Source organism: Apium graveolens, chromosome 9, assembly GCF_009905375.1.
Source record: "Apium graveolens cultivar Ventura chromosome 9, ASM990537v1, whole genome shotgun sequence".
Classification (NCBI taxonomy): domain Eukaryota; kingdom Viridiplantae; phylum Streptophyta; class Magnoliopsida; order Apiales; family Apiaceae; genus Apium; species Apium graveolens.
The window spans coordinates 226,826,471-226,851,404 of NC_133655.1; the positions used below are offsets into that span (position 1 = coordinate 226,826,471).

Below are 24,934 nucleotides of genomic sequence, written 5' to 3' on the forward strand. Positions count from 1 at the left end.
GTAGTGAGCACAAGGTGTGTAAATTGAAGAAATCTTTGTATGGTCTTAAACAAGCATCAAAAGATTGGCATCAGAAATTTGATAGTGTGGTTTTGTCTAATGGTTTTCTTCTTAACCAAGCAGACAAATGTGTATATAGCAAGTTTGATGCTTCTGGTAAAGGAGTTATAATTTGCTTATACGTAGATGATATGTTAATTTTTGGTACTGACCAAAATCAAGTGGATAAAACCAAGAAATTTTTGTCATCTAATTTTGACATGAAAGACTTGGGAGAGGCTGAGGTGATTCTTGGTATAAAGATCAAGCGTACGAAAAATAGTATTTCAATTTCTCAATCTCATTATATTGAGAAGATTCTGAAAATATTTAACTTTAATAATTGTTCTCCAGTTAGCACTCCTATTGATCCTAGTCTTAAGCTAGTATCTAGTAAAGGAGTTGTAGTATCTCAACTTGAATTCTCAAGAGCGATTGGTAGCCTCATGTATGCCATGATAAGCACTAGGCCATATATAGCCTATGCTGTTGGTAAGCTTAGTAGGTTTACTAGCAAACCAAGTTCACATCATTGGCAAGCTTTAAGCCGAGTGTTCAAGTACTTAAAAGGAACCATGGATTATGGTTTGACTTATACCGGATTTCCTTCGGTTCTTGAAGGTCATTCGGATGTAAGTTGGATTTGTGATAAAGAAGATCATTCTTCCACAAGTGGTTGGGTATTCCTTCTTGGGGGAGGTGCTATTTCTTGGGCATAAAAAAAACAGAGTTGCATTACTAACTCAACAATGGAATCTGAGTTTGTAGCATTATCAACTGCTGGTAATGAAGCTGAATGGCTAAGAAATCTGATTTATGAAATTCCATTATGGCATAAACCGATATCTCCCATATCTATCAGATGTGATAGTGAGTCTGCCTTGACTAATGCTTATAGAGAAGTGTACAAAGGCAAGTCTAGACACTTAGGTGTTAGACACAACATGATTCGAGAGCTTATCATGCATGGTGTTATATCAGTGGAGTTTATAAGAACTCAACATAATTTAGCCGATCATTTGACCAAAGGGTTGAGAAGAGATCTTGTATACAAATCGGTTGTAGGGGTGGGATTAAAGTCCATCTAAAATTTCTCATGTTGAGATACCCAATTCCCATCTAATATGACATTAGATGTTGAATTCAATGCGGAACGCTTAACATTTAGAGATTGGAACACATTAATAGTATCATCCTAGGTGTTCAGACCTGCAAGTTGAGGAGGTTGAAGTTTATCTTCTTAATAGTTCTTTTGAAAAATTGCATATGCAGGTGCAAGAATAAAAGAGCTACCTATGTGAGCATGAAGTTTAGCCGCTTCAAGAAGTTAGGACTTGACTTTATTATGCTTATGAAGGATTAGGACACAAGGCTAGTAAAAGATAGTGTCAAGTGAGAACATTTCAGAATGTAAATTTATGTGTATATTATCTTCATGTATTCATTATGAATAACAGAGGTTCAATCAGTTGTGATACCTTGATATTCGAATATCTGAAATGTGTAATATACTAATATAAAATTCAATCATCATGATATTTCATTTATGCATAAATTTGTTGTTTGTAGTGATTTTGTTTAGTTAATCATGGATTACACTAAAATGTGGGAGGATTGTTAGATATTTTAGTGTAATTGGATTAACTAGTTGACCAATGTGATTGTAATATTTCATCAAACAAGTCGGGAGAGTGCGGAGTGCATACTTGTTTGAGTTTATTATGATTTTCGGTATTGGCGAGGGTTGGTGTTAATGTGAAAATACATGTCTTTTAGGCACAACCGCATACCTCAAAGGATGTGTCTTAGGACATGTCTTTTGGACATGTATGGATGTGTCTTAGGACATGTCTTTTGGACATGGATGTGTCTTAGGACATGTCTTTTGGACATGTATGGACGTGTCTTAGGACATATCTTTTGGACACCTATATAATACTTGCAACAGATTTGGTCGAAAGAGATAGAAAAAATAAAAAGGTTGGTTGTTGAATTCACACAAAATACATCATTCTCTGTTCTTATATTCTGATTTTATCCGGTTGAAAAGTTTGGATAACCACCAAATTGTTTCAATCTGAAATTGTTTGTCAAGACTTCAGAATAATCCAAGTTATCCTCCATTTTTCTACAACATGACCTTGATAATCATATCGAAAGAAGAAGTCTTAACATATGAGCCAGATATGCTCAAGGCGTATCCTAAAAACTCATTCAGATTATTGAGGATGTGAGGGCGCGTTCGCTGAAACTAAACTCTCGACATACTAGGAAGATCATTATACTTCATTTGCTTCTTTATAAATCATGTCTATAATGCCGAGGAAGATAAAATGGGTATTTCAATGAAGGCGCGCCTTGAGAGAGATAGCCTTGGAGAGTTTACTTATAACTGTTGAAGATATAACATTACATCCTTAGATGGAGGAGCTCATTCATGTCCTGGGGCCTCACCTTGAAAATCAAGGGGCGCGTCCTAGGATTCATGGTACCTCTACTCTGATAGATTCTTTTTTCTTGGAGTTCCAATATTAAGATTCTCCTTGTAGTCAATAAAGTTCACCTCACCATTAATATTATTTTGAGGGCGCGCCTTAAGAAAAGGGCGCATCTTGAAAGACGAGGAAGTGGTTCCAGCCGAGCCATTCTTGAAGCAGTGACTATAACTCATATGATCATCAAGGCATATTCATTGAAAACTTCCATAGGTTTTCTCTTGTGTGGGTGCGCCCTGGGAGGGCAATTCTCCACTGAATATTTCACATGCAGAGGGCGCGCCTAAATATATTGTGACGCAGCGCTTGGTAACTCATGAGATTTTTTTCCTGATAAGATTTTCTACCTGCAATAAACACAATTAATATAGAACTTGGAATGTTACCTGGAGGACGCGTCCTAGAGGGACGGACGTGTCCAGTCGGTGAATTCTCCTGGAATTTGCTGGAAGTCGTCTGGGCCCCAAATTTCTTAATCAAGGCACGTCCTTAGAGTTTGTGAGGATTTTCTCCATGCCAAGTCTCTTTCCCAATTCTCTTCCTGCGCAAGTCCCAGAAATGATTAACGAAAAATACAATGAAACTAGTTCAGTGTTACCTTGAGGGATCGTCTTAAAGGCGATGACCAGCTCATGATAGTAATGCCTTCTTCTTGGAGTTTTCTCCTCCCGATCATCCTCAGATTTGCGCCTGATTAAGTCTTCTGATCTGAATAGTGTTCTCAAATCTTCTAGATCAAATAGGATTGTTCAATCTTCTTGTTGGAATAGGATTCTCCAATCTTCTAAATGGAATAGGATTCTCCAATCTTCTAATTAGAACAAGATTCTCCAATCTTCTCATTAGAACAGGATTCTCCCATCTTCCAGATTGAATAGAATTCTTCAAACTTCTAATTAGAATAGGATTCTCCAATCTTCTATACCAAATAGGTTTCTCCCAATCTTCTTAATGGAATGGGTTTCTTGCAATCTTCTAAACCAAATAGGATTTTTTGGTAAAAATTCGCAGCTGCTGTTTTCCTCTGTTTCCGGGTTTCTCAACTTGGATTCTCGTAGCCATATCATCTCTGAATTAAAGAGAATTCAATAAGCTTCGCGTAGGCTGTAAGATCGTCCAAATCTGACTTACGGAACTCAAGATAAGGCCCAAACAGTGTAAGTAAATTGCTTAACCCATAAAATCCGAATTTTACATCCAACTTCGCTCCTTCGTGGCCCTGGCTGAAAACTTCAACCCCCATGGCTAGAAATCATCATCCATGAATCTCCGTCATAGTCGCGGATACTACATTCAAATCTCCTTCGACCCCCCTAGCCGAAAATAGTTATTCACGGATCTCCTTCGTGGTCGTTGTTTGCAAACTCCTCCGTGACTTCCCTTCAATTCTTGCGTAAAGAAACTTCATCGTGATGAGACATCTCTTCCTCCTGAGATTATGATCTTGATCAGCACCCCTCCTTCTAGCGCCAATTTGTTAACGGAGGAATTTGGTATCAACAAAGTTTGAGGTTCCTAGTCGGAATCAAGATCTACGATGGTGGTTCTTTGCCTGAAAAGTGAGAGGAGTGTGGTGGTTGTGATGAATTGGGGGCTGAGATTGCTTAGGGTTGGTGGTGGCTCCTTATGGCTCTCGCTTCCGACCCCTTACAATTTACCTACGTATCCCTATTTATAGGGAATCAAGCCCACGTAGTTCTTGGGGAACAAGAAATCTAATGGGCTTAGACTTCTTATTCCCAGGCCCGGTCCAGAATCCATCTTCCGCTAGTTTTAGGAATGTCCAACTATGAGGCCCAACCGCGAAGGACCAAGACTCGTTTGTAATCGCAGGACTTCACGGATAATGCATCTCCCTGCGCAAGGATAACATTCCGCTACATCTATCTCCCTTGAATTACGAACGCAGGTATAGCCACGGTTCACCCCAAATGTCAGACGCGTCCCTGTCCCCCGAATGAGGATAACCCACCAGATAGCAGGACAGTTGATCCCAATCTCTTGGGTGCAAAATGCAGGATGACTCCAAAGTTCTCCAACGAGGACACCCATTGAATACAAGAACAGAGTTCGCAAAGCACACACCAAAGTTAACCCCTCATCCCCAACGAGGACACCCGTTGAATACAGGAGGAATTTCAATATCTTCCTCCCCATCTCTTAACATGACAACCCAAAGTACAGCCTACATAATCATGGACGCATCCTACATATACAGGGCGCGTCTTCGCTTCATACAATGCGAATGCAGACCAAAACCTAATTATTCATCTTTTTACCCCAGTTCAATTTCAATTGACCCGAGATGATCCACTACCAAATTTTGAATATAACAAAAACGGAGAAAATTTATTACAAAACAAATTTTTTAACAAATTTTTTTATTTAACATCTCATATCCAAAATGACAACCAACATGCCAACATGACAGAAAGAATGATCTGTGTCTTAGACGCACTATTAAGTTATATAGTAAATATAGTGATGGATGGTCATACTTAATTTAATTTTAGCATTTTAGCTCAAGGACAGTTTTTCTGTTGATGCTTCTATTTTCGTTTTTGTATGTGAACAACTCTCCATACCTTTTTGTATAGGGTCTTTTATGTCGCAACAAAAATAAAATAAAATAAAAATTGTACAGTGATTAAACCTTTTCTGAGGTATGAAACAAACACTAGAAATGACTTGTTATGAGCAAGTCCAATATAAAATGCAAAATATTTATAACTATAGCTATAATTTGATACCAAAAAGTATCTTTCGACGCTAAGATAAAACTTCGACTTCAATACTAGATCCAATGCTAGATGCATTTTAAAACCAAATATTTTCTAATTTACCTAAAATTTATCACATTCCCCTAAGTTTCATTTAAAGCACAACAACATTTATCTCATTTGTATAGTTTGATGATTTGACTAGATGCATAAATACATCCTTATTTTCAAATTTAAAACCAAGGATGCATAAGATGCATATATATATATTTGCATCAAAGTAAAGTATAGAACTCATTTTGAAGTTGAAATTTTTGACATTTGATTTCCAATTATAGAAATGACACTAGTTATAACATTATACTGGACTTACTCTTACCTGCGAGGTTGCAACTCTCTGCGGAATCAGTAATGGCGTAATGCCTTTAGGATTGAAATATAGTTTTTACATGAAGTAAATCGGGTAAGCAAAAGACCTCGTTAATCTAAGCTAAAGATGTAAGAGATCGGAAACTTACTAGTTGCAACTTTCTCATTATTTCTAAACTTGGCAACAAACGAATCATCAAAAACTACACATAATAAGACCTTTCTTAAAAAACTAAAAAGGAAAAAGGAAAAAAGAAAAGAAGAGATAATAGATAAGCTTCCCACCATCCAAAAACATACAGCAATGACTTGACACAAGAAACTGGTTTCGACCCCTCAATAAGTCCATCCTAGAAATAAAATTCGTAATTTAAGAAAGAAAGCTGGAAACGCCAGAAACATTAACGAGTTCCTCCAATTGCAAAGTACGTAGTTTGCTTTCCAGTGCACAGCCATCCTTGCTTCGACAGTCCTGCATTGTCCCCCAGTTATGTCGGTTAAAGTAAATAACATATATTGGAGAATAGATATCATAAACTGCTATTTTAACTAAGCTGCCAAAGTTACAAGAGAGATGTTTACACACTACCTAAAACTCTCTACCCCAACATGATTTTTTCCAAGATAAAAACTTGAATGTATTTTTATGTATTTAGAGTTCTACTTCAGAGTAAATAAAGAATGGGGGAAGAAAATAGGTGCCATTTTCTACCACCATGTTCCCCATTTTATAAGCATGGATCGAAAATCGAAAACAGGCAAGGAAAGTTTGTGTTCCTAGAAGACTTCCTTCCCAGAAGTGGAAAGACAGGATAAAGAGGAAATGAACAAGTGACACTCTTCTCCTATTTCCACCAATACCTCAACCTATTGTTAAAACAACTTTATTACCTTCTTCATGTTCATACTTCTTTCTCTTGCCTAGAAAGAACTTCGAAAGATGCTATTTAAAGATAAAATATGACATCAAATACTAATAAATATAATAACTTTTTAAATCCTGGGATAAAAACATTCATAACAAACTACAAACAACAAAGGGAAGTTATCAACATCTGGTGTAAATTTAGACAGCATGACAATAGAACATTCACCTTCTCAGGGTCAAGAACCTGCAGTACATTTATTACTCTTCAGAGTCTTCAGGAGGTTGTTTTTGTGGCCACATCTGCGGAGCCATGTATGGACGAGGCTGTTGACCATACAAGGCTTGATCCACAGGATTACCCATGTACATACCTGAAGACCCAACTTGTGCAGTATGCTGTGGCATATAATAGTAGGGAAGGCCTTCAGCAGGACCTCCGGTAGGAAGGGACCCTCCTGGAATACCCGCAGCAAGTACCTCATCTTTCAAATCCTCCCTTGGAACAATATCAACTAGAAAATCAAATATATCGGTCCTTGTAATGGCTGCCGCAATGTCATTTTTTTGAAGTGTCCTCCTTTTGTTTTCCTCCGTATGATTCCAAGAGCGCATTGTTAACTCAAGGATGAACATCTCACAAGCTCGGGCAAATATAACTGGAGCTTCAGCTGATATCATTCTCACATCCTCATCCGCTTTCATAATCTTCTTGATCCTAGCTAATGGTAAACTATGGTTCTTAAAATCTGTCACGTGCTCAATTTCTTGATACTGATTTGCCCAAAAGTTCTGGAGTTGCTGCTCCAACTGTTGTTGCTGTTGTTGATGGATTTGCTGATAAGCAAGTTGGTTCTGTGCAATCTGACCTGGAGTCTGCGCAGACTGAATTAATCCAGCTGGTGCAGGAGTAGAGGCTGCCATCATCTGGTTAGCTTGATAAGGGGCCATATTCGGGGGCTGTCCATGGCCTTGCTGGTCCATTTTCAGTTCGAAGATCTTATAATATATTTGTGCTACAGTTTCTTTAGCTTCAGAAAGTTAAACATACCGATATTAGGATAAAGAACAGTAATAAACAATACCAACATCTAATCTTGAACTCATTGGCGATCTTATAAAAAACTGTATGATTGATTTGCTCTCTTTTACATATCAGTAAATGACAAGGCCATCCCACTTCACTAAAAACTTAATTTAAAAAAAAAATTGACTCGGAACTTTGTGGGCAAGCGGGAGAAGTATAAGTGTTTTTTAACTTTGTAGCATCCCATCCCAAGCTTGGCTTAAAGCTTAAAGGTTGCATGTTCTCTCAAATATGACAGTGTCAAAGAATTAAAACCAATTGTTTATGCTTTGAAGCAACATTATCACCAGCAAAGTAGCTGTCCTTGACCAAACAAGTCAGTTTAGCCTGCCGCAAACGCAAACTATGCTAATAATATGAAGCTTATACGTCCTCGACGCAATTCCCTCCCTCCAACAAAAATGCAAGAATTTTAAAAAGACATCTTTTTAGTATTCCGTAAATTCAAAATGACAATAACGGACCCATAAATATGCATATTCTTAATACAGTTACAAGGAAATGAAATGTCATATACATCTTTATACACTAGAGCAAGTCCAACAATGGCCTAATAGATGCCTTGCAAATATTATAAAAAAATGTGTCCTAGTAATTTAAGATATGAGTTTTGTATATCAACTGCAACATGTCTTATATTTGTGCTTTATTATTAAAATAGTAATATATTTGAATTATAATTGGAGGAAAGAGAAAAGATGGGAGAGAAGAGATGTGTTAAAAAGGAGGGAATTCGTTTTTTTATTAATATATAAGAGATAGGGCATGCCTAGTGATTCCTTAAAAATAAGGCATGTGAAGAATGTCCTAGTGTTTAAAGGCACCACTAAAGGCACCACTAGGACATTGTTGGAGCACTCATTTACACAAAATATCTTAAATTTTAGTTTAGGGCATGAATTTAGGACATTGTTGGGCTTACTCTGTTCCGAAATAATATCATATCAGATTCCACATAAATTGCCCTACCTCATTATGAACTTTTATCTCAAAAACATTAAAATTCAATCATATTCTTTCCCGAAAAACAGTTACACTGCTGAAATGACAAGCGAATTCATATTGCCTAATTTTACTCTACTAAAAAAACCCTAAAAATGCTTATATATCAAACATTTCCCAATATCTTCAATAAGTTTCAAATCATCACATTTAAATTAAAACAAAAAAATTAAACCAATATTTACCACTTTCCAATAAACAACCGAATTTATCAAATCAAAATTCATAAAATCAAGAGCAGATGGAATTACCACCATCTTCTATATTAAATAAAACATTAACGCATCAAACAAATGAGTACACAAAAAAGATACAAAAAGATAATCAAGATTGATTGAAAATTGATACAATAACAAAAGTAGAAGTGAATTCATACCTTAACAGAGCTTAATCACTGTAAAGTTGTGATTTTAATTTACGATCAAAACCCTAAATTGAAAATTAAAATGGAGCTCATATTGTACCTAAAATCATAATTTTGATAAACGATTAGTACGGCTGATGTCTGTATAGATTGGAATATAGATACAAGGGAGATAGTACCCTCTACTAATTAGGGAAACAGGAAGAAACGAATAATTTTTAAAGATGTCGCACTTGTAGGTGACACGGCCAATGTGTTTAAAAATATTAGTTGCGTTCACCAGTGGAGTGACACTTGGAATGAAATGCACCACTAATGGAACGAAGAAATAAAAGTTTAGCGGTACACAAACCGAGCCGAATTTAGTTTTGACATAAATAAATGAGTTGAATTTTTTTTTTTATGATGAATCGAGCAAAATCAAGCTTTTTATCATACAAAAAAATGTCTTTGAATTCGAACTTGTTAACTAACGAGCCAAATTCAAGTTTGTTTACGAACATATACGAGTAGAGTAGAGATCGGGCTGAACCGAGCAACTCTTTAATGAATTAAAAAGAAAACAAATTGTTTGACCCAACATAACTAATTCAAGCCCAACATAATTAATAAAATATTTTATCAAATCCCAACCCAGTTATTAAAAGATCGGACCTATACTACCAATACCAATTCCTTGCTCGACAAAAAAAATGCCAATTTCTCTGTTCTGCTTCTCATTTATGTGTTATCCTTCCCCACTAAATTTCTATTGTTGTACAAGACATGCATGTACTATAACAAGATTAAGTCAATTTGTCAGCCCTAAGTAAGTTGTATGATAATCTAAGTTTGCATTTTGTATTGTATTACTTGAGTCTGTAAAAGTGTAAATATGTTAGACTGAAGTATTTTTTCTGTAAACAGTATCAAGCCTAAGAATAAACTCTGGAAGAAGATCATGAAGATCACGCCTCACAGACATTGTGAAGAAGTTTGGAGTTGAATAAATTTGTTTTGAGAAAAACATTTTAAGTCAAGAAATATACAAGTCATAGATCAAGTCTGATATGGGCCTAAAATTAGCCTAGGAATATAATTAATGTTGAATTAATTAGATCTGATCTGATCCAGTAACGAAGCTCAGCTAACGAGGCCCAAAACCCTGATTAATTAATTAATTTCATAATTAATTAATAAGGGATAAATCAACTGTCAAGATGAGTCCTAGTGGGGATATAGATTCTTGTAGATTGGCCTCCAAGGAACCTTATGGGATAATGAATCAGTTTCCTACTTCTTAGGACTCAAAGTCCATTCTAATTCAGAGACTTGCCCACCAAGTCTTCTAACTCTAGTCCAATTCGAGGACTTTCAATATCTATATAAGGGGCCTCACCCCACAGCTCAGAACTACATTTTTTGGCTTGATTCTCTAACTCACAGAGATACGTAGGCATCTCGTAAATGCAGAGTTAAGCTACGAAATACGAGAGCATCCATTAAAGGTCTTGATCTCCCGAACCTTAGTAATAAATACAGCAATTAATATACCCTAGTTTTTAATCCATAATATTTGGCGCCGTCTGTGGGAAAGCATAACAACGACCATGGCGAGAACACGGAGTGGACACAGCGCCCCTGAAGGAACACCAGCTGGGACAACTCAAACGATTTCGTCGATGGTGGAGATACCCCCACACTCATCCTACGCCTCCACCCAAGGAGGAATCCCGATAGGGGCAACCGAGCCTCAGCCACAAGGGGCGAATCCCCCGGCTCTACAAGGGATGAATCCCCCGGCTTCTCAAGGGACGAATCCCCAACTTCAGTACATATATGCACCTGTGAACTCTCAACCCGTAAGGTATGAATATTCACCTATTGTTACCACTAATCCCCCCTACGGGATGCTCCTGTACCCCGAGGTTGGAGGAAGTGGACATACTAGACGGAGTGAAGCACGGGGACAAACACCCCCTACATACGAGGTTTGGCTCCTATCCCGGAGGATCAGGAATTTTCTGGTCCTTATACTGAGAGAGACTCCGAATTTTTGGATGATGATGTGGCCCCAAGAAGGAGGCGTGCTGGTAAAGAACCGATGCCTGATGGTAACCAACATCCCAGGAGCACCCGAGGGACAAATCCTCAAGAAGTACAGGAGAGAATCAGGGCTCACGAGGCTGAGATTCAAAGGCTGAAGCGCGACTTGGAGGCGCACTAGACCCCCAAACCCCCACTACCTCCAAGGGGGAAAAATCCTCCTCCAATCATAGACCTGGATGGTCCACTACAGGGAAGGACTGTTGTCCCAAGGGCTGATCTAAGCAATCTTCTTCCCCTTGGAGATCCTGATGATCCTACTCCACCATTCACTGAGGAAATAATGAGTGCCCATATCTCAAGAAAGTTCAAGATGCCCACTATCAAAGCTTATGATGGCACCAGAGATCCCGCTAATCATGTCAGGGTATTCTCTAATGCACTATTTCTACAGCCCGTGAACAACGCTATTAAGTGTCAGGCCTTTCCTCAGACCCTGTCGGGAATGACTCAAAGATGGTATAGCCGTTTGCCCCCGAATTCTATTGGGTCCTTCAGAGAACTAATTCAGGCTTTTATTAAGCAATTCATCAGCGGGAGAGTGCATGAGAAAAGTGCAGCATCCCTCATGAGCATTGTGCAGGGAGCGAATGAATCCTTGAGAGAGTATCTGAATCGTTTCACAAATGAAGCTTTGAAAGTCCCAACCTTGATAACAAGGTAGCTATGATAGCACTACAACAGGGAACTACGGACGAGTTCTTCAAGATGTTATTGGCAAAGCGCCCCCCTGAAAGTATGTTACAGCTCCAAGATAGGGCCGGGAAATACATCAAAGTGGAAGAGAGCATGAGGAAGACAGTAGTGAATAACGAGCCTGCTGGAGGCAAGAAGAGAAAGACTGATCTGGAATATATTGCTAAGGACAAGTATCCCGGAACTGAGCAAAATCCTGATTCAACCCCGAAGAAGGGAGGACCTGGGCAAAAGTTTATTGAATATGCTAAGTTGAATGCTCCTAGAAGCCATATCTTGATGGAAATCGAGAAAGATAGAGATATTTGTTGGCCTAAACCCCTGAAGGCTGATCCTACCAAGTTAGATAAGAGCAAATATTGCAGGTTTCACAAGGATGCTGGTCATGACACCGATGAGTGTAGACAACTGCAAGATGAAATAGAGTTCCTCATTCGAAAAGGAAGATTGAGCAAGTATACTGGAGATGGAGGATATAGGAACAACAATGGGAGAAAGAACTTTGAAGATCGTAGGAGGGACCAAGACGATCAGGGGCGAAATCCCCGGCCTAGGGGACCGGTGATAAATGCAATATTTGGAGGACCGCGACCCCGAGGGCCTGTGATAAATAGAATCTTTGGAGGATCATCTGCTGCTGGTTTGTCCAAGAACTCAAGGAAAGCTTATACTAGAGAAGTTATGCATATTGTTGGGGAAGCCCCGAAGAGGGCTACGACAGGAGTGACAATGACATTTGATGATTTTGACTTGGAGGGTGTGAAATTTCCTCATGATGACCCGCTGGTCATAACACCGATAATAGGGAACAGCCCGGTAAAGAGGGTCCTCGTAGATAATGGTGCCTCGGTGGACATCTTACTTCATGATACCTTTTTAAGGATGGGTTACAATGATTCTCAATTAACCCCGACCGATATGCCGATATATGGATTTGCAGGAGTGGAGTGCCCCGTGGAAGGGATAGTTAAGTTGCCAACGACCATAGGTCAGGAACCAAGGCAATCATCACATATGTTGGACTTTGTGGTGGTGAAGGCTAGTTCAACTTACAACGTGATCATGTGAAGAACAGGGATACATGCCTTCAAGGCAGTCCCTTCCTCCTACCATTTGTTAGGGCGAAATCATGCACTAATATCCACGCAAGTATACGCGTTCGCAAGTAATATAGAATACTTTCTAGTTCGTTCCCTCAGAGACTCAGACTAAGTTATTGTCTAATTTAACTCACTCACCAATGTATGACTACTTCTCAATGTTAAGATAACACTTAAAATTGTTGATTAAATATTAACTATAATTAACTACTTAATTAACCACTTAACTAACACTTCAAATTATCAATAATAAAACACTCATGAGATCACAACTTCATTATTACTTCCTTCTATAGCCATTGTTATTACCTTTATCATGTGACATTGATGATATTAATCGAATAACACGAAACTGATAAAAGCCAACTTTCATTGTACTAATACCATTCTACCAAACATCCACAATTAAGATAGAAGTTGAATAGTCATCAATTATGTTGAGTTCCTATATGTCTACAGAAATTGACAACACAACGATTTAAGCACAAGTTATTCCTTTTTGATTACATAGGGCAAATAAAACTGTTAGAGTTACCCACTAATCATGCACAACGTACATGAACCTATGCTAGCATGGCAAGTTCTAAATCTCAAGATCCACCGTCGCTTCACAAGAGATTAACACCCTATCTTATATGTTCACGACGCACATAAGACGAATACGCACAACCAATACTAGATATCATGCAATCATCACATACTAAAGTATTAAACAATTAACTAAAGAATTCCATAATAAATCCGTTGCAACCCCATGATCACGATTAGCCCATAATAGAACTTATCGCCATCATGGGTTCATATGAAATCATGATAACAAACACAAGAAAATAATAACTAAACTGATTATATTAAAACAGAGTACGTCACAAGAGTAAATAAGTCAAGCAAGAAAACTAGCATCCAACGTTACAACGAAACAAGAATCACAAGAATATATGCTTCCTCTTCGTTGCTGTGTGCTAAATCGGTCTTCTTCCTTATCTCCTTCGCTTTTTGCAAAACACAATCTAAAACATAATCTCCTCTTAATACTCTGTGAAAAACGTCTCAAATCTACTTATATAATAGTCCCATAAAACTCAGATTACATAGAAGTTGGAAGCCAAACAGAAGTAGAAGTCTAAAATAATATATCTTTTTCCCCGACCCTGCGCGGCCGCTCAGCATTTCTGCGCGGGCGCGCAAGGCTACTGCGCGGCCGCTCAGCATTGCTGCGCGGGCGCGCAGGACCCTACTGGAAAATTTCCAGGTTGGCACCGTTTCTTCGCCGTAATCTGCCCGTTCTTTTCCTCTCGCAATGGTGAACACATGCCAAGGCTTATTCTTGATGATTCCTTCTCCGAAATGCAACTAATACCCTGAAATGCATAAACACTAGAAAAACACATCAAATACACAAAATACTTGATTTCAAGACACCAATTTAAGCCATTTTAAGACGTTCTAAGTGGTATAAAATGCCACTTATCACACCCCCAAACTTAAATCGATGCTTGTCCTCAAGCGTCACAGACTCAAAAACAAATAAAAATATGCATGAATGCAATCTATATGAAAATGCAACGATCCCCCTTACTACAATTAACCAACCAAATTGTCACGCCTCAACGAATGCAGTTAGACACTAAAGGTCAAGAAACTCATGCAAACGGACATACCGCCAGAAACGCGGTGTGTGCAAATGCTTAACAGATATGCTTTGGAACTAGACTAATCACTATGACTAGACTATCCTCAAGGCAATCCTACGATTATACAAAGAATAAAAATTCTAGGCACAAAGTGATATACAACACTACAAGAACTCTAGAGCTTACTACGGAATTGTGCTTTTTATTTACAACTTAAATGCTTATTTGACCGTGCAATGAGTGAGGTCCACAAAAGACTTATACAATGGTATCCATGTAACGAGCGTTAGGTTAGCGGATCCCAGACTCTAAAAGCCTTAGGTCACTAGGCACAAAGTCCCCTAAGAACTTAATAACTCGAATACCAAAGAGCCCACTCTTGATCAATTACGCAATTTTTTTTTTTTCTTCTGAGCAAGTGCGTTTCGCTCCATCTTGCTCAACCCTAGACTACTCGCATAACATGCGAGCCGGCTACTAGCCATTTGACGCCTAGCCACAAATAGCAACAAATTCCATTTTTACTCCATTTTTTTTTCTTTTTCATGTCTTTACCACTAAGAACCTATTATCAAATTCTAAGCATAATAAATAGATTATCCTCGAAAATAATCAGATCATAACAACAATCTAGTCCTTAAGCATTCTCTAAGACTTAGTGAAAATACAAGTGCTTCTAGCATGCATATCAACCTACACAACTTAATATCACTTTAATGCTATCACTACACTCGCCTCAATATCACAATTCAGTCGATAAATCATTGCAAAAGGGATCATGGTATATGCATGAGCTATATGATATGACAAACAAATAAAGCTATATAAAAAAAACTATATGGCAAAAATTATGCAACTATATGAACTAACTATCATGAATATGCAGCTATATGACACACATAAAATATTCCTTAACTACCACCCCCAAACTTAAAATCTTCACTGTCCCCAGTGAAGGTAGTAGAAAGGAACACAGGGTATACCTACTCGGAGTCATCATCATCATCACCCTCAGTGGGTGGAGTATCAGGCGGCGGGTATGCAGAGTCCTCACCAAAAACTGGCCACTGGATATCAGCTCCAAGGCCTCGAAAAGCAGTCCCTAACGCAAGGGTGAGCTCCTGAGCAAACCTGCTCTGCGTCTCATACATGGCATCCATCCGCCGTGAAAGCCTCCTATACTGGGCATCACCCATCCCAGCACCCTCCTGAGCTCTCGAAGAACTAGCCTCACCACGCCCTGGCCTGGCCATAGTAGCACCTCGTGCTGGACGCCCTCCTGGAAGACGATAACCCAGCCCATGCTCCTCAGGCTCACCACCGGTCCACTCCTGCATCCCATTCAGAGTGCCAGAATCTATCGGAGCTGCTGGCAACTGCAACTGCTCATGAGCCGGCCAGTTCACTCCTACTGCTCGACATAGCTTTGTAACCATGGATGCATAAGGGATGTTCATATGCTTTGCTCCCCTCAAAAACTTCAGAATTCCTTGGTAGATAAACTCACCAAGGTCCACATAGTATTCTTCATTCAGAATTCCCCACAACAACTGTGCTCTCTCAACTGTGACCTCGTGTGCATGTGAAGAAGGCAAAATATTAGCACATATAAATGCATTCCATGCACGGGCATACCTGTTCATGGCGATCGCCGGAAAGTGACGATACTCATTATTGGCTGGACTGCGGTTCCAAACTGTGCCCGGTCGACAGAGAGTCGCACAAATCAAATCCAAGTCAAAATCCTCAGCAGTCTTTTCATTCCAGTTCTCCTCCTCGGGCTTCCTCTCTCGCTGTCCAATCACACGGCGAATCGCCGCAGGATGATAATCAACCGTCAGCCCACGAACTACAGAAAACCCATTCTTTTCAGCCTTCGCGTTCGCGTAGAACTCGCGAACAACACTCATCGATACTGCTTCGGGTGACTCACAAAAAGCTATCCACCCCTTCTCTGCAATTATGGGCAACAACTCACCATCCCTCCCTGATGGTAAAAACCCCCTCTCTTTCAGAATCGGCTTCCCCAACAGCCTAGTGTACTCCTCCTCCGCGGCTCTGTCAGTTAACCGAGGCCTTGCAGCAGTACCCCTTGATGAATCAGCAGTAGGAGCTGTGCTGCTGCTGTCAATAGTGCGTGCTCTCTTGGGTGCCATTGATTTGTGAATAAAAGTGTGTAAGAACTGATTTTTTTTTGATGTTTATGAGAGGGTTCAAGTGTAGGAAGTTGTGGGAGATATGTAGGATATGTGTATGTATATATAGGGTGTGGAGTAGGTTAAATTAGATTAGGAGTGGGGTTGAAGGATAAAATCATGGGGTAATGGGAAAAGAATTCGTGGGTTTATGGGCTGTAATGGGTTTTTGTGTTTTTGTTTTTTGTTTTTTTTTTTTTTTCTGAACTGTAAAAAATTTTCTGGAACTCGACCCATGCGCGGCCGCTCAGCATTTCTGCGCGGGCGCGCAGAAAGCTGCGCGGGCGCGCAGAGGGTGTCTGGAAGAAATTTTTTTCAGCCCCTGTTTTCTGATTTTTTTGTGTTTTTGGATAGGTTATTAACTTCTAAGGGTTCCTGTAACAACAATTCATGGGTTGCCTCCCACGCAGCGCTTCTTTTTCGTCATTAGCTTGACGTTCCGTACCTTTCTCACGTAGTCAACAAAATGGCACTAACCACCTCTCGGTTTGCCATGTCCCCATAGTAGTGCTTCAACCGCTGACCGTTAACCTTGAATGCTTGGTCCGAATCATTCTCAAAAATTTCCACCGCAGTTTTGACAATAAAAGGTCCAGACCACCTTGATTTCAATTTCCCAGGAAAAAGTCGGAGCCGAGAGTTGAATAACAGAACTTGTTGCCCTGGCACAAAATACTTAGGATGTAGCTTCCTATTGTGCCACCTCTTCACCTTTTCCTTATACATTTTGTTATTCTCGTACGCTTGAAGTCGAAATTCATCAAGTTCATTAAGCTGAAGCATTCTTTTCTTACCAGCTGCATCTAAATCCAGGTTCAATTTCTTCAATGCCCAGCAGGCCTTATGCTCAAGCTCCGCCGGTAGATGACATCCCTTACCGTACACCAACTGAAACGGTGACATCCCAAGTGGAGTTTTGTATGCTGTTCTGTAAGCCCAAACAGCTTCATCGAGCTTTAAAGACCAATCCTTCCTTGACGGACAAACAACCTTCTCTAGGATGCGCTTTATCTCTCTGTTAGACACTTCCGCTTGACCATTTGTTTGCGGGTGATAGGCAGTAGCTACCCGATGATTCACATTATAACGCTGCATCATAGAAGTGAACTTACGGTTGCAAAAATGCGATCCTTCATCACTTATGATTACCCGAGGTGTTCCAAACCTTGTGAAAATTTGCTTATGAAGAAAATTTAGCACTGCCTTTGCATCATTTGTCGGTAGAGCTTTAACTTCGACCCATTTTGAGACATAATCGACTGCCAGCAAGATGTACTGATTATTGCAAGATGAGATAAAAGGCCCCATGAAATCGATTCCCCATACATCAAAGACCTCGACTTCAAGCATCACATTTAATGGCATCTCATCCTTCCTTGAAAAATTTCCCACTCTTTGGCAACGATCACACCTTAAAACAAACTGATGAGCATCCTTGAACAAGGTGGGCCAGAAAAAGCCTGCTTGTAGAATACGAGCTGCCGTCTTCTCACCTCTATAGTGTCCACCATAAACCGTGGAATGGCAGTCTCGTAATATCCCCTCCGTCTCACAGAACGGGATACATCTCCTGATGATCTGGTCAGCTCCCTGTCTAAACAAATATGGTTCATCCCACATATACCACTTCACCTCATGCAGAAACTTCTTCTTTTACGCGGATGTCAAATTAGGAGGCATTATATTGCTGACAAGATAGTTTACAATATCTGCAAACCATGGTTCTTCCTCCTGAATTGCAAACAACTGCTTATCCGGAAAAGATTCATTGATTAACGTCCTATCTTGTGAAGTAGAATCGGGATTCTCCAACCTAGAGAGATGGTCAGCTACTTGATTCTCGGTACCTTTTCTATCTTTGATCTCTAACTCAAATTCTTGAAGTAAAAGCACCCAACGAATGAGTCTCGGCTTCGAATCCTTCTTAGAAACCAGATAGCGAATAGCTGCATGATCAGTGAATACTGTCACTTTCGTACCAAGCAGATAAGATCGAAATTTCTCAAAGCCAAAGACTATAGCCAAAAGCTCCTTCTCAGTAGTGGTGTAGTTCAATTGGGCTCCATTTAAAGTCTTACTCGCATAGTAGACCACATGGAAGAGATTTTTCTTGCGCTGTCCCAGAACTGCACCTACCGCATAGTCACTCGCATCACACATCATCTCAAACGGTTCTGTCCAATCTGGTGCTGTAATAACTGGTGCCGTGATCAAACTCTCCTTGAGAGTCTCGAATGCTGCCAAACATTCATCATCAAATTTGAAAGGCACATCTTTCTCAAGTAAATTGCACAACGGCTTAGATATCTTTGAAAAGTCCTTGATGAATCGCCGATAAAAACCCGCATGACCGAGAAAACTACGGATTCCTTTCACCGAATTAGGTGGGGGAAGATTTTCAATGACTCCCACCTTGGCCTTGTCCACCTCCAGACCTTTGCTAGAGACCTTATGCCCAAGGATAATGCCTTCACGCACCATAAAATGACATTTCTCCCAATTAAGCACCAAATTAGTTTCCACGCATCTTTTGAGTACGGCGCGCAGATTATTCAAACATTCATCATATGAGTGTCCAAAGACGGAGAAGTCATCCATGAACACTTCGACGTTATTTCCAATCATGTCAGAGAATATAGCCATCATACATCTCTGAAAGGTGGCCGGGGCGCCACATAACCCAAACAAAACTCTTCGAAAAGCAAATGTGCCAAATGGACAAGTGAAGGTAGTCTTTTCCTGATCCTCTGGTGCAATACAAATCTGATTATACCCGGAATACCCATCCAGAAGACAAAAATACTCATATCCCGCCAATCTGTCAAGCATTTGATCAATGAATGGGAGAGGGAAGTGATCCTTCCTTGTGGCTTTGTTCAATTTTCTATAATCCATGCATACTCTCCATCCTGTAACTGTTCGAGTAGGGATGAGCTCATTCTTTTCATTTGCGACCACAGTGATACCTCCTTTCTTAGGTACGCATTGCACGGGGCTCACCCACGAGCTGTCAGAAATAGGATAAATGATGCCTGCATCTAGCCATTTCAGAATTTCTTTCTTCACAACCTCCTTCATGATCGGGTTCAGTCTTCGCTGCTGTTCCACAGTTGGCTTACTACCTTCCTCTAACAGAATTTTATGCATACAATATGAATGACTTATCCCCTTGATGTCTGCTATGGTCCATCTTATAGCCGATTTGAATTCTCTCAAAATCCTTAAGAGCTTGTCTTCCTCACTACCTGAAAGGTCAGCTGAAATAATAACAGGTAACGTAGATGAATCACCTAAAAAGGCATACCTCAAGTGTTCAGGTAATGGTTTGAGCTCTAAGGTAGGCGCTTCCTCTATTGATGGTTTGAGCTTCCCTTCAGCGTTCTTGAGGTCAGAAGTACCAAGAGATTCAAATGGTATATCTAGCTTTCGCTTCCAGGGAGAAGCGTTCAGATATTGTAATTGCTCGTTGCTATCTTCATCATCACTGTCAAATTCCCCCACTAAGGCCTTTTCCAATGCATCAGACATTAGCATGTGATCGAGTTCCGAAGTAACCGCAGAATCAATCACATCCACTTTTAAGCACTCCTCATCTTCTGTAGGGAATTTCATTGCCTTGAATACGTTGAAGGTCACATCCTGATCTTGAACCCGCATAGTAAGTTCCCCTTTTTGCACATCTATCAAGGTACGGCCAGTAGCCAAGAAAGGCCTCCCCAAGATTATGGGAATCTTCTTATCTTCCTCAAAATCCAGAATAACAAAATCTGCAGGAAAGAAGAGGCACATCCTCAACTATGCCCCTTGGGTAAGTAATGGAACGGTCCGCCAATTGTAGCGACATGTATGTGGGTTTTGGATCAGGCAGATCCAGTTTTTTAAAGATCGACAACGGCATCAAATTAATGCTTGCTCCCAAATCACAAAGGCACTTGTCAAAAGTTAGATTGCCAATGGTGCAAGGAATGGTGAAGCTTCCTGGATCTTTTAGTTTTGGTGGTAACTTTTGTTGCAGAACCGCGCTGCATTCTTCCGTGAGAACAACGGTTTCAAGGTCATCCAGTTTCACCTTCCTTGAAAGAATAGTCTTCATAAACTTCGCATAACTAGGTATTTGTTCCAGAGCCTCAGCGAAGGGTATATTGATGTGAAGTTTCTTGAACACCTCCAGAAACTTCCCGAACTGTCTATCCAGCTTTTGTTGCTGCAATCTCTTAGGAAAAGGTGGTGGAGGATAGAGCTGTTTCTCCCCTGTATTAGCCTCAGGCAGAGTGTGTTCAACAGTAGTCTTCCTTGGTTCCGCCGCTTTCTCCCTTTGCTTAGATTCTTCATCTCTAACTTCAGCTTCGACTTCTTTTGCCTTTTCAGCATCAGCTACTTTTCCAGACCTTAAGGTAATAGCCTTGACTTGCTCTTTAGCTTTCTTCCTGCCTGGTACTTCCGTGTCACTGGGAAGAGTGCCAGGTTGACGATTGAGCACTGCATTGGCTAATTGACCGATTTGATTTTCCAAGGTCTTGATAGAAACCGCCTGACTCTTGCACAACAGCTTAAGTTCCTCAAAATCAGCACTAGTAGGTGCAGCTGCACTTCCCTGTTGAGGATATGATTGTCTTGTAGCATACTGCTGTGGTTGCTGGAATTCAGGTGGGTTAAACTGTTTACTCACTCCTTGCTGATATGGTGGCTGAATAGCATTCTGATTATTTCCCCAGCTGAAATTTGGATGATTTCTGATGTTAGGATGATAGGTTGCTGGCACATGCTGCTGTTGTCGCTGATAATTATTCACATACTGAACAGATTCGTTGACAAGAGAACACTGATCCGTAGCATGAGAACCTGCACAAAGCTCACAAACCATAGCTATTTGATTAACTCCATACGTAGCCAAAGAATCAACCTTCATTGATAGCGCTTGGAGCTGGGCTGTAATAGCGGTGGCTGCATCAACTTCCAGAATACCTGCTACCTTGCCTGATGTCATCCTCTGAGTTGGGTTTTGATGCTCATTTGCAGCCATCGTCTCAATAAGATTATACGCCTCCGTATAGCTTTTAGCCCATAAGGTGCCTCCAGCTGCTGCATCGAGCATGGGCCGAGATTGGGCCCCCAAACCATTATAAAAACCAGTGATTACCATCCAATCCGGCATTCCATGATGTGGACATTTTCTCAACATTTCCTTGTAGCGTTCCCAAGCCTCGCACATAGATTCTGTAGGTTGCTGCGCAAATTGAGTAAGAGCACTCCTCATAGCAGCAGTCTTTGCCATTGGATAAAACTTCACCAGAAACTTTTGCGCAAGATCTTGCCACGTAGTGATTGACCCAGCTGGTTCAGAATGTAATCAGTCTTTAGCTTTATCCCTCAGTGAGAATGGGAAAAGCCTCAACTTGATAGCCTCATCAGTGACGCCATTATACTTAAAAGTGCTGCAGATCTCGACAAAATTCCTTATGTGCATGTTGGGGTCTTCAGTTGCCGCTCCTCCAAAAGAAACAGAATTCTGCACCATCTGAATAGTGCCCGGCTTGATTTCAAAGGTGTTAGCTTGAATAGCCGGATGAAGGATGCTTGACTGAATGTCATCAATTTTAGGCCGAGAAAAATCCATAAGAGCTGGATCAGCTTGAACAATACGATCTCCCATGTTTACTGGTTCTTTCTGCTCAGTTCCTGAATCCGAATCCTCAAAATCTAACTTCTCCGGTGTATCAAGAACTTCGTCTTTCTCCTCAGCTGTATCTAAGGTCCTTTTGCGAGCACGAGAACGAGTTTGCATAAACGTTTGCTAAAAGTACCTGAAACACAACCGAAAAGAGTAATTAACTACTACGTCCTAATCACTGAGTCCTAATGACCAATGATGTAAGTACATAAACTAAACAAATACGCCGAGTCCCCGGCAGCAGCGCCAAAAACTTGTTAGGGCGAAATCACGCACTAATATCCACGCAAGTATACGCGTTCGCAAGTAATATAGAATACTTTCTAGTTCGTTCCCTCAGAGACTCAGACTAAGTTATTGTCTAATTTAACTCACTCACCAATGTATGACTACTTCTCAATGTTAAGATAACACTTAAAATTGTTGATTAAATATTAACTATAATTAACTACTTAATTAACCACTTAACTAACACTTCAAATTATCAATAATAAAACACTCATGAGATCACAACTTCATTATTACTTCCTTCTATAGCCATTGTTATTACCTTTAGCATGTGACAGTGATGATATTAATCGAATAACACGAAACTGATAAAAGCCAACTTTCATTGTACTAATACCATTCTACCAAACATCCACAATTAAGATAAAAGTTGAATAGTCATCAATTATGTTGAGTTCCTATATGTCTACAGAAATTGACAACACAACGATTTAAGCACAAGTTATTCCTTTTTGATTACATAGGGCAAATAAAACTGTTAGAGTTACCCACTAATCATGCACAACGTACATGAACCTATGCTAGCATGGCAAGTTCTAAATCTCAAGATCCACCGTCGCTTCACAAGAGATTAACACCCTATCTTATATGTTCGCGACGCACATAAGACGAATACGCGCAACCAATACTAGATATCATGCAATCATCACATACTAAAGTATTAAACAATTAACTAAAGAATTCCATAATAAATCCGTTGCAACCCCATGATCACGATTAGCCCATAATAGAACTTATCGCCATCATGGGTTCATATGAAATCATGATAACAAACACAAGAAAATAATAACTAAACTGATTATATTAAAACAGAGTACATCACAAGAGTAAATAAGTCAAGCAAGAAAAATAGCATCCAACGTTACAACGAAACAAGAATCACAAGAATATATGCTTCCTCTTCGTTGCTGTGTGCTAAATCGGTCTTCTTCCTTATCTCCTTCGCTTCTTGCAAAACACAATCTAAAACATAATCTCCTCTTAATACTCTGTGAAAAACGTCTCAAATCTACTTATATAATAGTCCCATAAAACTCAGATTACATAGAAGTTGGAAGCCAAACAAAAGTAGAAGTCTAAAATAATATATCTTTTTCCCCGACCCTGCGCGGCCGCTCAGCATTTCTGCGCGGGCGCGCAAGGCTACTGCGCGGCCGCTCAGCATTGCTGCGCGGGCGCGTAGGACCCTACTGGAAAATTTCCAGGTTTGCACCGTTTCTTCGCCGTAATCTGCCCGTTCTTTTCCTCTCGCAATGGTGAACACATGCCAAGGCTTATTCTTGATAATTCCTTCTCCGAAATGCAACTAATACCCTGAAATGCATAAACACTAGAAAAACGCATCAAATACACAAAATACTTGATTTCAAGACACCAATTTAAGCCATTTTAAGACGTTCTAAGTGGTATAAAATGCCACTTATAACCATTCAGTGATGAAGTTTCCCACCCGAAATAGAATTGGAGAAGACATAGGAGATCAAAAGATGGCAAGGAGTTGCTATGTGGCCTCTCTTAGGGCAGATGGAGTTGGAGGGCAGGTTCTGCCTATTGAAGATCTGGATATCCGTGAGAATGATGAGAAAAGAGGGAAGCCAGCAGAAGACTTGATTTCTATTCCTTTAGCTCCGAGGATCCTGAAAAAGTGACTTTTATTGAAGCAACACTAGAGGAACCCCTTAGAGGGAAGTTGGTAAATTTTTTACAAGAAAACAGTGATGTATTTGCATGGTCGACAGCTGATATGCCAGGCATAGACCCGAAATTGATCACTCACAAGCTGAATGTGGATCCAAATCAGAAGACAGTGAAGTAAAAGAAAAAAGCTTTGCTCCAGAGAGGCAAAAAACTATTAAACAAGAAGTAAAGAAGCTCTTGGAGGCTGGTTTCATTGAGGAGATACAATTTCTGGAATGGTTAGCAAACCCTATGATGGTAAAGAAGGCTAATGGAAAATGGAGGATGTGTGTGGATTTCACCAATTTGAATAACGCATGCCCCAAGGACTGTTTCCCATTGCCAAGGATAAATACATTAATAGATGCTACTGCTGGACATGAGATGCTGAGCTTCATGGATGAATTCAGTGGATACAATCAGATCAAGATGCACAAGGACGACATCCCAAATGTATCATTCATAATTGACTTTGGTGTTTATTGTTATCTTGTTATGGCGTTTGGTCTCAAGAATGCAGGAGCCATCTATCAAAGGTTGGTAAATAAGATTTTCAAGGATCTTATTGGCAAAACCATGGAAGTTTATGTCGATGACATGTTAGTCAAGAGTCTAGTAAAGACTGACCATATAACCCATTTGAGGGA

General features: G+C 40.0%; 1 protein-coding gene and 1 non-coding gene across 3 annotated transcripts; one reads left to right on the top strand and one right to left on the bottom strand.

Moving 5' to 3' along the window:
• Positions 1-5,878: 5,878 nt before the first annotated feature.
• On the bottom strand, positions 5,879-9,184 carry LOC141687206 (nuclear transcription factor Y subunit C-3-like). 2 transcript variants are annotated; one of them, XM_074492403.1, is made up of 4 exons: positions 9,121-9,184; positions 8,954-9,041; positions 6,718-7,519; positions 5,879-6,095 (listed from the first exon to the last, which is right to left on the bottom strand). In XM_074492403.1, exon 3 carries the CDS (start codon positions 7,470-7,472, stop codon positions 6,750-6,752), a length of 723 nt encoding a protein of 240 aa, XP_074348504.1. In that variant the 5' UTR covers positions 7,473-7,519; positions 8,954-9,041; positions 9,121-9,184; the 3' UTR covers positions 5,879-6,095; positions 6,718-6,749. The 2 variants fall into 2 exon arrangements, with proteins under 2 accessions (XP_074348504.1, XP_074348503.1); XM_074492402.1 differs by having other exon boundaries at positions 8,954-9,168.
• Positions 9,185-21,804: 12,620 nt separating this feature from the next.
• LOC141687771 (small nucleolar RNA R71) lies at positions 21,805-21,911 on the top strand. Its single transcript, XR_012561255.1, has one exon. It is a non-coding gene; the product is annotated as a small nucleolar RNA R71 (small nucleolar RNA).
• Positions 21,912-24,934: the final 3,023 nt, after the last annotated feature.